Consider the following 15,082-nt stretch of genomic DNA (forward strand, 5'->3'; position numbering starts at 1 on the left):
TGCTCCTCCATTTCCAGCACAACAAAGTCAGTGGGAAAGGCGAATGGCCCAACTCTGACAATCATGTCTTCAATCACTCCTGATGGGTATTTAGTGGAACCATCAGCAAGTTGGAGACATATCCGGGTTGGTTTAACTTCTTCAGTTAAGCCAAGCTTCCTGATAGTGGATGTAGGTATTAGGTTGATGCTTGCCCCAAGATCGCATAAAGCTGTCTTGGTGCAATCACCTTCTAATATGCATGGTATCAGAAAACTCCCAGGGTCTTTAAGCTTTTCAGAAAAACTTTTCAGAATGACTGCACTGCATTCTTCAGTGAGGAGAACTCTTTCTGTTTCTCTCCACTCCTTTTTATGACTCAAGATTTCTTTCATGAACTTGGCATAAGAAGGTATTTGCTCAAGTGCCTCTGCAAATGGAATCTTTATTTCAAGAGTCCTTAGATAATCTGCAAAGCGAGCAAATTGCTTATCCTGCTCCTCTTTCCGGAGTTTTTGAGGATAAGGTATCTTGGCTTTATATTCTTCAACCTTAGTGGTTAAAGAAGCCTTTTTAGAAGGGTTGTTGTCAGCACTTGTGTGTGTCTGATCCCTCACTGGCAATTGAGTGCCAGAGTCAGAAGCTGGAGTGACGTTAGACGCCAGCTCACTGTCTGTTCCTGGCGCCTGAACGCCTGAAATGTGCCCATTTTGGGCGTTCAACGCTGGATTCTGCCCCATTTGGGCGTTCAACGCCAGATTCTTGCCCATTTCTGGCGTTGAACGCCAATCCTGCCTTGTTTCTGGCGCTGAACGCCAGTTTTGGGCATGATCTGGGCGTTCAGCGCCAGCCTTCCACCCATTTTCTGGCGTTTTAGTGCCAGAATTATTTTTCCCTGGGCTCTTACTACCCTCAGGTGAATCTTTGGTGGGTCGCTCATTTCTTGAATTTTTGATGCCTTGAGGTGGGGTATTTAATATTTTCCCACTTCTTAATTGAACTGCTTGGCATTCTTCTGCTATTTGCCTTGATAGCTGCTGCTTTGTTTGCTTAAGCTGTTCGTCCATATGTATATTAGCTATCCTTGTCTCCTGTAGCCTGTCTTTGAATTCAGCTAGCTGCTTTGTTAGAAAATCCAATTGCTGATTGAATTCAGCAGCTTGTTTTACAGTACTGAATTCAGCAGTTACTGTTTTAACCTCTTCATTCATGGAAGGGTTGCTGCTTAGATACAGATGCTGATTCCTGGCAACTGTATCAATGAGCTCTTGAGCCTCTTCAATTGTCTTTCTCATATGGATAGATCCACCAGCTGAGTAATCTAGAGACATCTGAGCTCCTTCTGCAAGCCCATAGTAGAAGATGTCTAACTGAACCCATTCTGAAAATATTTCAGAGGGGCATTTTCGTAGCATCTCTCTGTATCTCTCCCAGGCATCATAAAGAGATTCATTATCTCCTTGTTTAAAGCCTTGGATGTCCAGCCTTAGCTGTGTCATCCTTTTTGGGGGAAAATACTGATTCAGGAATTTTTCTGTCAGCTGTTTCCATGTTCTTATGCTAGCCTTAGGTTGGTTATTTAACCACCTCTTAGCTTGATCTTTTACAGCAAATGAAAACAGTAATAGTCTGTAGACATCCTGATCTATTTCCTTATCATATACTGTGTCAGCAATTTGTAAAAATTGTGCCAGAAACTCTGTAGGTTCTTCCTGTGGAAGACCGGAATACTGGCAACTTTGCTGCACCATGATAATGAGCTGAGGATTCAACTCAAAGTTACTGACTCCAATAGAGGGTATGCAGATGCTACTCCCATATGAAGCAGTAGAGGGGTTAGAATATGACCCCAAAGTCCTCCTGGACTGTTCATTTCCATTTATGTCCATGATGGATATATGGATATAACTTGGACTAATTTACCTTTTTAATTATTTTATTTTATGGAAAGAGGACAACTTAACCAAAAATAAAAATAACAAAAATTATGATTTTCGAAAAAGTGAGGAGAGAACAAGTGGTTAGAAAGTTTTGAAAAAGATATGATTTGGAAAAGATTTTAAAAATTTTTTTTTTTATATAATTTTCGAAAATTTGTTTTTAAAATAGAGAGAAAAGATATTTTTGAATTTAAAGAGGAGAGAGAAAAACAATAAGATAGCACAAGATTTAAAATTTTTAGATCTAATGCTCCCTATTTTCGAAAATTTTGGAGGGAAAACACCAAGGAACACCAAACTTAAAAATTTTAAAATCAAGTCACAAGGAAAACTCAAGAACACGAAGAAAGAACACCGAACTTAAAATTTTTTTAGAAAACCAAGCCAAAATTTTTGAAAACCAAAGGGAAATCAACAAGAAAACACCAAACTTAAAGTTTGGCACAGGATTTAATAGAAAAAATTATTTTTGAAAAAGGTTTTTAAAAATATGATAGCCAATTACCATGAACATAAACACCACGTTCTAACTAACTGAGCTATAAATTTAAAGTATTTTAATAAGGGATAAATAATAAAAGACTCTAAACCAAAAAAAAGGAAAGATTTTTCCTAATCTAAGCAACAAAATAAACCGTTAGTTGTCCAAACACGAACAATCCCCGGCAACGGCGCCAAAAACTTGGTGCATGAAATTGTGATCTCTGGTAATGGCTTCTTAGGCCAGATACTCTGATCTAGTTTTACAGTCTGTCACAACTTCGATACAACTAACCAGCAAGTGCACTGGGTCGTCCAAGTAATACCTCACGTGAGTAAGGGTCGAATCCCACGGAGATTGTTGGTTTGAAGCAATCTATGGTTATCTTGTAATTCTTAGTCAGGAAGTCAATTATGTTTATCAGTTGAATTGTGAATAACCAAGAGAGCATAAATTAAAGATTACTTGTTGTGCAGTAATGGAGAATATGTTGGAGTTTTGGAGATGCTTTGTCTTCTGAATCTCTGCTTTCCTCTGTCTTCTGATTCACACACGCACGTCCCCCTATGGCAAGCTGTGTGTTGGTGGATCACCGTTGTCAATGGCTACCTTCCATCCTTCCAGTGAAAACTACGCTCACGCGCTCTGTCACAGCACGGCTAATCACCGGTTGGTTCTCGATCCGGTTGGAATAGGATTTATTATCCTTTTGCATCTGTCACTAACGCCCAGCCTTCAGGAGTTTGAAGCTCGTCACAGTCATTCAATCCTTGAATCCTACTCGGAATACCACAGACAAGGTTTAGACTTTCCGGATTCTCATGAATGCCGCCATCAGTTCTAGTTTATACCACGGAGATTCTGATTAAGGAATCTAAGAGATACTCATTCAATCGTATATAGAACGGAGGTGGTTGTCAGGCACACGTTCATGGTTTGAGGAAGGTGATGAATGTCACTGATCATCACCTTCATCACAGTTAAGCGCGAATGAACATCTTAGATAGGAACAAGCGTGTTTGAATAGAAAACAGAAATACTTGCATTAATTCATCGAGACACAGCAGAGCTCCTCACCCCCAACAATGGGGTTTAGAGACTCATGCCATCAGAGAATACAAAGTTAGATCTGAAATGTTATGAGATACAAAATAAGTCTCTGAAAGTTGTTTAAATACTAAACTAGTAGCCTAGGGTTACAAAATATGAGTGGATTATGATGGATGATGCAGAGATCCACTTATGGGGCCCACTTGGTGTGTGCTGGGGCTGAGATTTAAGTGAGTCACGTGTAGAGGCCATTTGTGGAGTTGAACGCCAGTTTTTGTGCCAGTTTGGGCGTTCAACTCCAGCTTTTGATCCTTTTCTGGCGCTGGACGCCAGAATTGGGCAGAGAACTGGCGTTGAACGCCAGTTTACGTCGTCTTTCCTTGTGCAAAGTATGGACTATTATATATTGCTGGAAAGCCCTGGATGTCTACTTTCCAACGCAATTGGAAGCACGCCATTTCGAGTTCTGTAGCTCCCGAAAATCCACTTTGAGTGCAGGGAGGTCAGAATCCAACAGCATCAGCAGTCCTTTTTCAACCTGAATCAGATTTTTGCTCAGCTCCTTCAATTTCAGCCAGAAAAATACCTGAAATTACAAAAAAACACACAACTCATAGTAAAGTCCAGAAATATGAATTTTTCCTAAAAACTAATGGAAATAAACTAAAAACTAACTAAAACATACTCAAAACTATATGAAATTAACCCCAAAAAGCGTATAAAATATCCGCTCATCATGAACAAAATGGTATATGCAACTCACACAACAATCAATGACACATATTGAAGTTGTTGCCATACCTAAGTGACATAGAGGTGAAACACATGGATGCTATGGCACTTAGGAAAAAGAGGATAGAAGTGAAAATCAATCACATAGCAAGCATGGTCCACAAAGCTTGAGAAGCTCAAAAATATGTCACTAGGTAAGCTTCCGATCCAACTTCACAACTCTACAATCTCAATGCATAAAATAAGTGATGCTCTAAACAAGCATCCTAAAAAAATGCATTGATAATGTACAATTGCCTAACAATGGATAATGAAAGCATGGTGGCCAAAACATGCAATTCAAAGAGTTAAGATGCATGAAGGCAACGTAACATGTACTTGGTATTCAAAAGCATTAAACATAAAAAGTCCCGAACCAAGTAACCAAATATAACCTCAACAAAGAATCCAACAATGACAATTAACATCAATGATGTTAAACTAACATCCTATTAGTAATAAGCAGCAGTAAACAGTAAATAAGATTAATAATCCAACACTTATAAAGAAAAATAGAAAACAAAATGAGAATGTGCTAATTAAACAACTAACTAACTAACTAAAAGAAGTGGTTATGGATGGTGTTTGGTAGTGTTGGGTGATGATTGAGGGGTGGAAAGAGAAGAGAAGAAGGAAAGAAATGGAAAGAAGAGAAGAAAAGAAGGTGCGTGAAACATGGCAATCCACGCGTGCGCGTCATGTGCGCGTAAGCGTGGATTGATGAAATGGAAGCGACGCATACGCGTGGCTGACGCGTACGCGTGCATGACAAAGCAGAGATTCGATGCGTACACGCAAGGTACGCGTGCGCGTGCCCTGGGGCACAAAGTTGGCACACTTCAGGCACAACTCTCAGGTGAATGTATGGAGGGGTGGAAAAATTCAATCCACGCGTACGCGTACATGACGCGTGCGCGTGGATGGCCGAAATTGCTTGATTCACACGTACGCGTAAAGCACGCATGCGCGTGGATGATGCTCTATTTTTTCAAAAATTTTCTATGTTTTTGCACCAAACCTCCAAACAGCTACCAAAACACCACAAAACCTTATTTAACGTACTAGACTCCCAATTAAACTCAACTAATCAAACAAAATATAAAATTAAACCTATTTTACTAATATGTACAAAAGAGAAAAAGGAAAGAGTGTACCATGGTGGGTTGTCTCCCACCTAGCACTTTTGTTTATTGTCCTTAAGTTGGACTTATGGGGAGCTCCTCATCAAGGTGGCTTGTGCTTGAATCCATCCTTGAACATCCACCAATGCTTGGACTTCCATTGTGCTTCATCATTCAAGGTTAATAACTCCTAGCTTTGATGGAGTTCTTCACAAACCATAGGCTCCTAAAGTTAATCTTCCTTCTGCGATCCGGGATCCCACACTTTGTTTTCACACCCGTCCTTGAGTTGATCATGGTGATTTCCTCCAGGTGGCAAGAGAGATGAATTCTCATGGAAGAACCAAACTATCCTTCTAGACCCATTCAATTGGGTACTACACCAATCCATGCTCCTCAATTTTGAGCTTCCAACCATAATGAGCCTAGACTTACAACGCCAACCACTAAACATCCTCCTCTTTCGCTTAATTCCACAAAGTGCTCTAAGTTGGCCATCTGTTTCAAGAAAAGCAATTTCAAGTAGGATAATAAAGCTAAGAGTTAGAAGTTTTATCCACTCAAATGAAGGATTAGATGACAACCTAGGTGGAGGAGTTCCCAACGGTCTTGACAAAACACGCTCCACTCCCGTCCATCCTTTTTGGAAGGCTTCCACCACTTGGCAAGATACTTCATGCTCTACCTCTTGCCAAGCTTCCTCAAGTTCACATTCTTCTTCACCAATGTCCTCTAGCTCTTCCCCATCACTCAAATCATACATAGGAGGTTAAGTGAAATCTACCTCATCATCAATTCCGAGCATAGTGGGAAAGGATTCTTCAAGCTCAAAAGGATCATATGTTGGTATGGAATCATCATAAATAGGAGGGCCTATTACTTGGGACACTTCTTCCAATTCTTCAATCACATTGTGCCTTGGAGGTTGTGCACTCTCCTCCTCAACATCAACTTCAAACTCCATGGAAGAAGGCTCTTCAATTTGTGATTTCTCTATGTACTCAACATATCCTAAGGCTCCAACCACTACTTTCTCTTGTTCAATAATCTCTACCTCCTCCTCTTGTTGCATTTCTTGCTTTAACTCCTCTTCTTCACCTTGGAGCTTCAAGTTCACTCCCTCACTAAGCTCATTGGTTGCTTCTCTACATTCAACAATGGGAGTGCCTTGATCGCATAGGCTTAGCCGGGATGAGACTATGTTTCCAATGGCTTCTACCATGATAGCCATTTTTGCTCTTAACTCCTCACACTTCTTTTCATCATTCTCGTGTCGCCTTAAGATATGTGATTCAAGATCTCTCAATTCTAGTATGGAGGCTTCATCGGAAGGTGATGGTGGAAGAGAGAGTTTATTGTTTGAAGGAAGGTTGTTATAATTGGAAGGTGGTTCATATTGGTGAAATCCTTGAGGTGGTGTGTGTGGACTTTGTGGTTCATGGGAGTATTGATATTGGAATGGTGGTGGTTCTAGATATGGTTCATATGGTGGTTGGTATGGTGTGTATAGGTTGGGATCATGTGGAGGTGAATGGTGGTATGAGGCTTGTGAGTATGGTGGAGGGCTATATTGAGGAGGGGGTTCATATGTATGTAGTGGTTGTGGTTGACAATCACAATGAGGGTCATCACATACATTAGATTGGTATGCATTAGGATAAGGAGCATACCCATAAGAATCAGAAGAGTAGTCACGTTGGGGTGGCGCTTGGGCAGCTCGGGTGGCAATAAATTCCCTTTGGTCGTCACGCATCTCCGTGAGGATAGTAGTCATGTCCCCAATTACTCTTGCCAAACTTTGATCTCCAATTCCTTGATGCATGTTATCATTGTAAATTCCATCTCCTACAATATAGTTTGAACCAAATTCATAGCCAAAGTGATGAGAATTCATGGTGATAAGAGAAAATAAAAACAAAAGCTAACAAGAAACAAGAAAACTAAATCCTAAAACTAGCAAAAACTAACAAACAAACCCAAAAATAAAGCTATTCACAATATATACAATAGCCAATAACATAGCACCATTGCAATTCCTCGGCAACGGCGCCATTAATTTGATATAAAAATTGCTGTCGGTCTAGATTTTCTTCTTAAAGAAAGGAATTTCTTCGTTGTAAGCATAGCTCTAAGCCAACAAATAACTCTCACATCAAATTAAAATATGGTTTTGTCACATGTACAAACCCCAATGAAAATTAACCGAAGTATTTAGACTACGGGTCATCTCACAAGGAATTGCAATGAAGTGATCAATTATTGGCTATGAATGTGGAAGGGGTTTGGTTTGGTAAAAGGGCAAGAAATAAATGACAAGAAAAGTAAATCAAGCAAGTATTTAAAGAAGACAAGTAAATAAGAGAAAGCAAGTAATAAAGAGAGAGACATTCATGGCAACAATCGAGATCATAGGCGTTCTATCCTAGTCATACAATGATCAATTCATCTTATTTAGTCAACTCCAACAAATGAAAGAAGGTATCATGTTATCTTCATATAGGGAGAATGTCAAACGAGACAAATCAATCATATCACAATAATAGCAAGATCTATCTCATTACGTCATCCCCGAAGATGGAAGAAGGTATCATATTATCTTCACACTCGAAGAAAGTCTAACAAGACTAGCTAATCTCAATCCAAAGGTCCTAATCAACTCACTAATTGAATTAGCAAGAGATTAGAGTTAATGGAAACAATACTAGCTAACAACTCTAGATCTTCAATATGAGTTGGGTTTCCATGACTCAAGATTGCCTAATTACTCTTTCCAAGCCAAGAATGCTCAAAATCTACTCTAAAGCCCAACCAAGTATTTTGTCAAACACTTGGTGGGTGTACAATAAAAGCATAATAAATGTGCAAGAATGATAAATCTAACAACTACCAATAACAAGGAAAGTAAATTCACAACTCAATTCATCAATAAAAAGAAACATCAAAATCAAATTGCATTAAATGTAAATCAAATCCAACGCAGAGCATTCATGAACATAAAAGAGACATGAAAGTAAATTAACACTACAAACCATGAGAATGAAAGTGTAGAAGCAAGAATTCATAAAGGAAATGAGATGAAATCATGAAATCAAATCTAGATCTAAGAGAGATTAACCTAAGAATCCTAATTCTAGAGAGAATAGGGAGCTTCTCTCTCTAGAAACTAACCTACATGATGCTAAGTTACAAAAAATTGCTCCCCCCCTTGCCCAAGCTTGAATTCTGCATGAAATAGCATTAGAAATGCGTTGGATTGGGCCCAAAATGTTCTAGAAATCGCTGGCCACGAGTTGCTTTTAGTAAATCACATGCACCAATCAGCGTGTACGCGTACAGTGCGCGTGCGCACCCCTATACCTCAGGCAACTATAGCAAATTTTATATCATTTCTAAGCCCCAGATGTTAGCTTTCCAACGCAACTGAAACTGCCTCATTTGGACCTCTGTAGCTCAAGTTATGGTCGATTGAGTGCAAAGAGGTCAGGCTTGACAACTTTGCGGTTCCTTCATTTCTTCATGAGTTCTCCCGCTTTGCATGCTTTTCTCCTCACTTCTTCCATCCGATACTTGCCTTATGAACTTGAAATCACTCAACAAACACATCAAGGCATCGAATGGAGTTAAGGTGAGTTAAAATCATCAATTTAAGGGCCTAAAAAGTATGTTTTCACATTTAAGCACAAATCAAGGGAGAATTGCAAAACCAAGCTATTTCATTGAATAAATGTGGGAAAAGGTGATAAAATCCCCTAAAATAAGTACAAGATAAACCACAAAATTGGGATTTATCAATATGGTTGAACGATCACGACTTAAAGTTTCTAGTTTATCCTCCTCCATAAGACCATCTCCAGAAGGGAACTCATCCCAGTTCCTGTTTATGACCCACCTATCATAAAAAGTAACTCCATGAAGAATGAAACTCTCACGCGATCTAGAATTTTTGCAAATAAATTCGCGTTGTAAGTATAGCTTCTGGACCGACAAGAATTCCTTTCTTACAAAAGTTTTGTTTGTCACTTAAGCAAACCCAATAAAATTGATAACCGAGTATTTAAACCTCAGGTCGTCTTCTCAAGGAATTGCAGGGAGGTATGATTTATTATTGGTTATGAAAAAAGATATATTTTTGGGTTTTTAATGTATAAGATAAAAAGCAAGAATAGTAAATGGCGAGAAAGTAAATTGTAAGGAATTAATTTAAATAAATAATAAAACTCTTGGCAAGGTATGAAAATTAGAAGTCCTATCCTAGTTATCCTTATCAATGGTGATGAGAATTATATTTTGCTCCCCACTAAGTCAACCTCTAACTATGAAGGTAAGTCAAGTGGATAAATCAATTTAACATCTAAAGTCCTAGTCAACTCCTAAGGAAAGACTAGAGTTATAGGAATTTAAATCAATCAGCAAAGATAAAAATTATCAATCACGATGAGTTTGACAACTCAAGAGTTACCAATTAATCAACCAAAGCCAAAAGGGAAAAATCTAAATTATTTAGATAAATAAAGGAAAGCAATCATAATTCTGAAATACCTCAAATTGCATTAATAAAAGAAAATCAATCCAAACATAAAGAGTTCATAAACTAAATTGAGAAAATAAATAAAAAGAATATTAAACCTGGAATTTGAGAAGAAGAAATCCTAATTCCTTTAAGAGAAATTCTAATCCTAAATTGAAATCCTAATCCTAAATCCTAAGAGAGAGGAGAGAACTTCTCTCTCTAAAACTACATCTAAAAAATGAAAAGTGAATAATGGAAGACACCCTCATGAATGGATGCATTCTCCCACTTTATAGCCTCTAATCTGTGTTTTCTGGGCCGAAAACTGGGTCAAAAACAGCCCAGAAATTGCCCCCAGCGTATTCTGGTACGTACAAGTCGCGGGAAAGTGACGCGGAAGCGTCGTCCACGCATTTGCGTGGATTGCGTTTCTGCCAGGTCGCGCGTCCGCGTAATCCACGCGTTCGCGTCGCCTGGCTTCGGGGCAGTGATAAACCACTATTTTATGGTTTATCTTGTGCTCAATTAGGTGGTTTTTATCAACTCTTTACCTACTTATTCATACTATTTACATGGTTTTACATTTGCCTTCCTAATTATGTACTTTGATTGAAAACATGCTTCTTTGGCCTTAAGTTCCCTATGTTTAATCCTCTCTTATTACCATTAGATGCCTTGATATCTGTGTTAAGTGATTTCAGAGATTACAGGGCAGGAATGGCTCAGAGGATGGAAAGGAAGCATGCAAAAGTGGAAGGAATACAAGAAACTGAAGGAACTGCTAAAGCTGTCCAGCCTGACCTCTCTGCATTCAAATGGTCATAACTTAAGCTAAAGAGGTCCAAATGATGCGGTTTCAGTTGCATTGGAAAGCTAACGTCCGGGGCTTCGATTTGATATATAATTTGGCATAGCTGCCCCGACGTTAGGCGATGCAAACGCGTGAATGACGCGCCCGCTTCGTATCTGCGAATAGCAATCCGCGCGAACGCGTGAACGACGCCTCCGCATCACTTTCTCGCGACCTAAACGTAACAGAAATCGCAGGGGGCAATTTCTGAGCTGTTTTTGACCAAGTTTTCAGCCCAGAACACACAGATTAGAGGCTATAAAGTGGGGAAATGCATCCATTCATAAACAAGCTTTCATAATTCACAATTTTAGGAGTAGATGTAGTTTTTAAAGAGAGATGTTCTCTCCATTCTCTTAGGATTTAGGATTAGGATTCCTCTTAAAGGATTTAGGATTTCAACTTCTTCTCAGGTTCAATGTTCCTTTTATTTATTTTATCAATTTAGTTTATGAACTCTTTATGTTTAGATTGATTTTCTTAATTAATATTATTTGTGGTATTTCAGATTTAAGATTGCTTTGCTTTATTTATATTGATGCTTTTAATTTAATTTAGATATTTTCTCCCTTTTGGCTTGGGTTAAGTAATTGGTAACGCTTGAACTGTCAAATAAAGCAGTGGTTGAAATTGGGAGTTGCTCCAATAACTCTAGTCTTTCCATAGGAATTGACTAGGACCTGAGGATTAAGCTAATTAATCCACTTGATTTATAAAGTGGTTAGAGGTTAACAAAGTGGGATTAAAATCCAATTCTCATCACAATTGATAAGGATAGGACTTCCAGTTCTTATACCTTGCCAAGAGTTTTATTATCTATTTAAATTAATACAATTTACTTTCTTGCCATTTACTATTCTCGCTTTTTATCTTATACATAAAAAAACTCCCAATTTACAAACTCAACCAATAATAAGAACACCTCCCTGCAATTCCTTGAGAAGATGACCCGAGGTTTAAATACTCGGTTATCAATTTTAAAAGGGGTTTGTTACTTGTGACAATCAAAACTTATGTAAGAAAGGTTGATTGCTTGGTTTAGTAACTATACTTACAACGAGTATTTATTATAACTTCTAAACCATCAATCCTCAGTTCTTTTAGGCAGCTATGGCAAATTATATATCGTTGTGAAGCCCCAGACGTTAGCTTTCCAACGCAACTGAAACCATCTCATTTGGACCTCTGTAGCTCAAGTTATGACCATTTGAGTGCGAAGAGGTCAGGCTGGACAGCTTAGCAATTTCTTCAACTTCTTGTATTCCTTCCACTTTTGCATGCTTCCTTTCCATCCTTTGGATTATTCCTGCCCTGTAATCTCTGAAATCACTTAACACACATATCAAGGCATCGAATGGTAATAAGAGAGGATTAATATTAGCAAATATAAGTCCAAAGAAGCATATTTTCAATCATAGCACAAAATCAGGAAGGAGAATGTAAAACATGCATTTTGTATGAACAAATGTATGAAAGATTGATAAAATCCACTCAATTGAGTACAAGATAAACCATAAAATAGTGGTTTATCACTCCACATCAGCTTTTGCGTCATAAACAATAAATAGGAATTCAAAGCATCTCTCTCTTCTCCATTAGGAGGAACTAACTTTAGTCCTTGTTGTAGTCCCACTTAATTAATTAATTAAAATACTTAAAATTAATGTAATTAATTTTTTTCAATAATATAATTTAAATTTATAAATTTAAAAATAATTCACTATTAAAAGATATTAATATTAAATAAATTCATATATAACAATAATACACAATATATAATTCGAGATTACACTAATTTGTAAAATTACTTAATACAAAGAAAAACATAATTAAGCTCTATAGTTGACGACAAGCATTGTGAAATTGCCATATGTGTTCAATCAAGTCCTCTTTCAATTGTCTATGCTGCTGCCTATTTCGAAGTTTGGCCTTTCTCTGGAGAAATTGATGGTATGGTGCAAAATCTTCTTCTCCCAGCTGAGGTTGTAATAAGCCATTTTTGACATCATCATACTCTAAGCCTTGAACAAAATTTTCTGCATAAGTGTCTCTTTCATCATCAACAATCATATTATGCAATATAATACAAGCTCTCATTATGTTGACAAGCTTCTTCTTTTCCCAAAAGTGAGCTGGACCACGTATAATTGCAAAGCGTGCTTGCAACACTCCGAATGCTCGCTCCACATCTTTTCTTTGCCCTTCTTGGTATTGTGCAAATAACTTGCGTTTTTCCCCTTGTGGCTTTAAGATTGATTTGACAAATGTGGCCCATTCAGGATAAATACCGTCTGCTAAATAGTATCCCATAGTATAATTATTACCATTAATAGTATAATTTACCTCCGGAGTACGGTCATTTAGAATATCATCGAACACTGGAGAACGATCTAACATGTTGATATCGTTATTTGAACCAGAAACTCCAAAGAACGCATGCCATATCCAAAGGTCTGAAGATGCTACAACCTCAAGTACTATGGTTGCAACCCTATGATAACCACTCATGTACATACCTTTCCACGCCTTTGGACAATTTTTCCATTGCCAATGCATGCAGTCAATGCTACCCAACATGTCAGGAAAGCCACGACCCTCTGGCATTTGTAGCAGGCGTCGAATGTCATTTAGATTTGGTTTTCGCAAGTATTCATCCTCGAACACCGAAATGACACCTTCAACGAATGTTTCCAAGCATTCAATTGTATTGCTCTCGCCTATGCGCACATAATCATCAACAGCATCAGCTGCTACACCATATGCTAACATCCGTATCGCAGTGGTACATTTTTGGAGTGGTGACAAGCCTCTTCTTCCAGTTGCATCAACCCTCTGTTGGAAATATGGATAGACGTTTGAGAGAGCGTTTACTATCCGAAGGAACACATGTCTTCTCATTCGAAATCTCCGTCGAAAAATGTCAGCATTATACACCTGTTCATCTGCAAAATTTCTAGCCATATCTAGAAATGTAATTTTTAGTTCTCTTTCGAGATGAGAAAGAAGAGTTGAAGTGGAGTTGCAGAGTCATTGATAGTTGATATTTATAAGTGTGTCTGCAATAAGTACCTACTCCTCAATGGCTAGGTTTACAACGGCTACTTAACGGCTAGTTTTGCAATGGTCACTTTCATGAACAATAACGGCACAATAATATTGACTAATTTAAAAAATTACATCAAAAATAAATAAAAGAAACTACATCACATACCAGTAATACGCAATAAAAATAAGAACATACTACATAACTCTACGAATACAAGGAACCATTAAGTAAACCACTTGGCGATTATTTTCTCACATGCAATCTCATGAAGAGCTCGTCATTTTTCACTCATTGTAGACGTGTCAGCATTAAGTATTTGCATATCCATTTCCCTTTCCCTTTCCTTGGCCATCTTTTCCATTTCCCTTTCTTTTGCATTTATCTCCATTTCTTTAATATACCTCTGAGTTTGTAATTCTTGTTCTTTCATTGCCGCTTGAGCTTGTAATTCTTGTTCTTTCTTTGCCGCTTGAATTTGTAACTCCTTCTCTTTGATTGCCATAATATTTGCTCTATGTTCCCTCTACTCTTCTCTTTCTTTTTCCCTATCCATTAGTTTCTTTTCTCTAACATTCTTAATATCTTCCATGAGAGATAATTTTTTAACAACCGATGATTTCTTTTCGCTAAAATCTTCAAACATTTGTGCTTTTCTCTTACCTTTTCGCTTGCTCTTCTTTGATCCTTGTGGGCAAACGGGAGAGTCCACACCGAGTTCGTCAGCCAACGGTGTTTCTGGATTTAATGAGGATGAGTATGCTCCAGTTGCACTAACCTTGGTTCTCTTCGAGCTGCCACTCTGTGTAGGTAGTTGGCTTCTCTATTTTTGCTCCAACCGAAGCATGTTCCAATGCCTCTCAAAAGTGAATTTTTTACCATAATTTGTGGAATAAAGTTTATAGGCCAACTCCTTTATATCATCAGCGTTTGAACCACTCCTTATATTTCGACTAGCTTGATCGTAGCAACCAGCAAATTGTGCAACAGCCTTATTGATCTTATACCATCGTTTCTTACATGCAACAACCCCCTTGTCATGTCGGAGCAAAATTCTACACAGTAGCTATGAATTCGACTCCAAAATGTTTCCCCCTTTTGATCGGTACCAACTATAGGGTCAGTTGAAATATATAACCATGCACTGATCAGCATTTCATCCTCTTTCAATGCCAGTGTTGAATACTATCTTGCCTCCGATCTTCAATATCATCATCATTGAGGTCGATAGCATCTAATCCACGAGGGTTGGCAAATTCTGAATATTGCGAATTTGGACTAGATTGTATAGGATTCTGAGAGGATGGGTTAGAAGAGCCACCAACACCAGATGAGTT

The 15,082-nt window shown here is 38.1% G+C and overlaps 1 protein-coding gene across 1 annotated transcript; it reads right to left on the bottom strand.

Moving 5' to 3' along the window:
• Positions 1-12,538: 12,538 nt before the first annotated feature.
• Positions 12,539-13,663, bottom strand: LOC107606760 (uncharacterized). Its single transcript, XM_016308786.1, has one exon. The coding sequence runs from the start codon at positions 13,661-13,663 to the stop codon at positions 12,539-12,541; it is 1,125 nt and encodes a 374-aa protein (XP_016164272.1).
• Between the last annotated feature and the right edge of the window lie 1,419 nt (positions 13,664-15,082).

Source organism: Arachis ipaensis, chromosome B1 (assembly GCF_059453495.1).
Source record: "Arachis ipaensis isolate K30076 ecotype BB chromosome B1, ASM5945349v1, whole genome shotgun sequence".
Taxonomy (NCBI): Eukaryota; Viridiplantae; Streptophyta; class Magnoliopsida; order Fabales; family Fabaceae; genus Arachis; species Arachis ipaensis.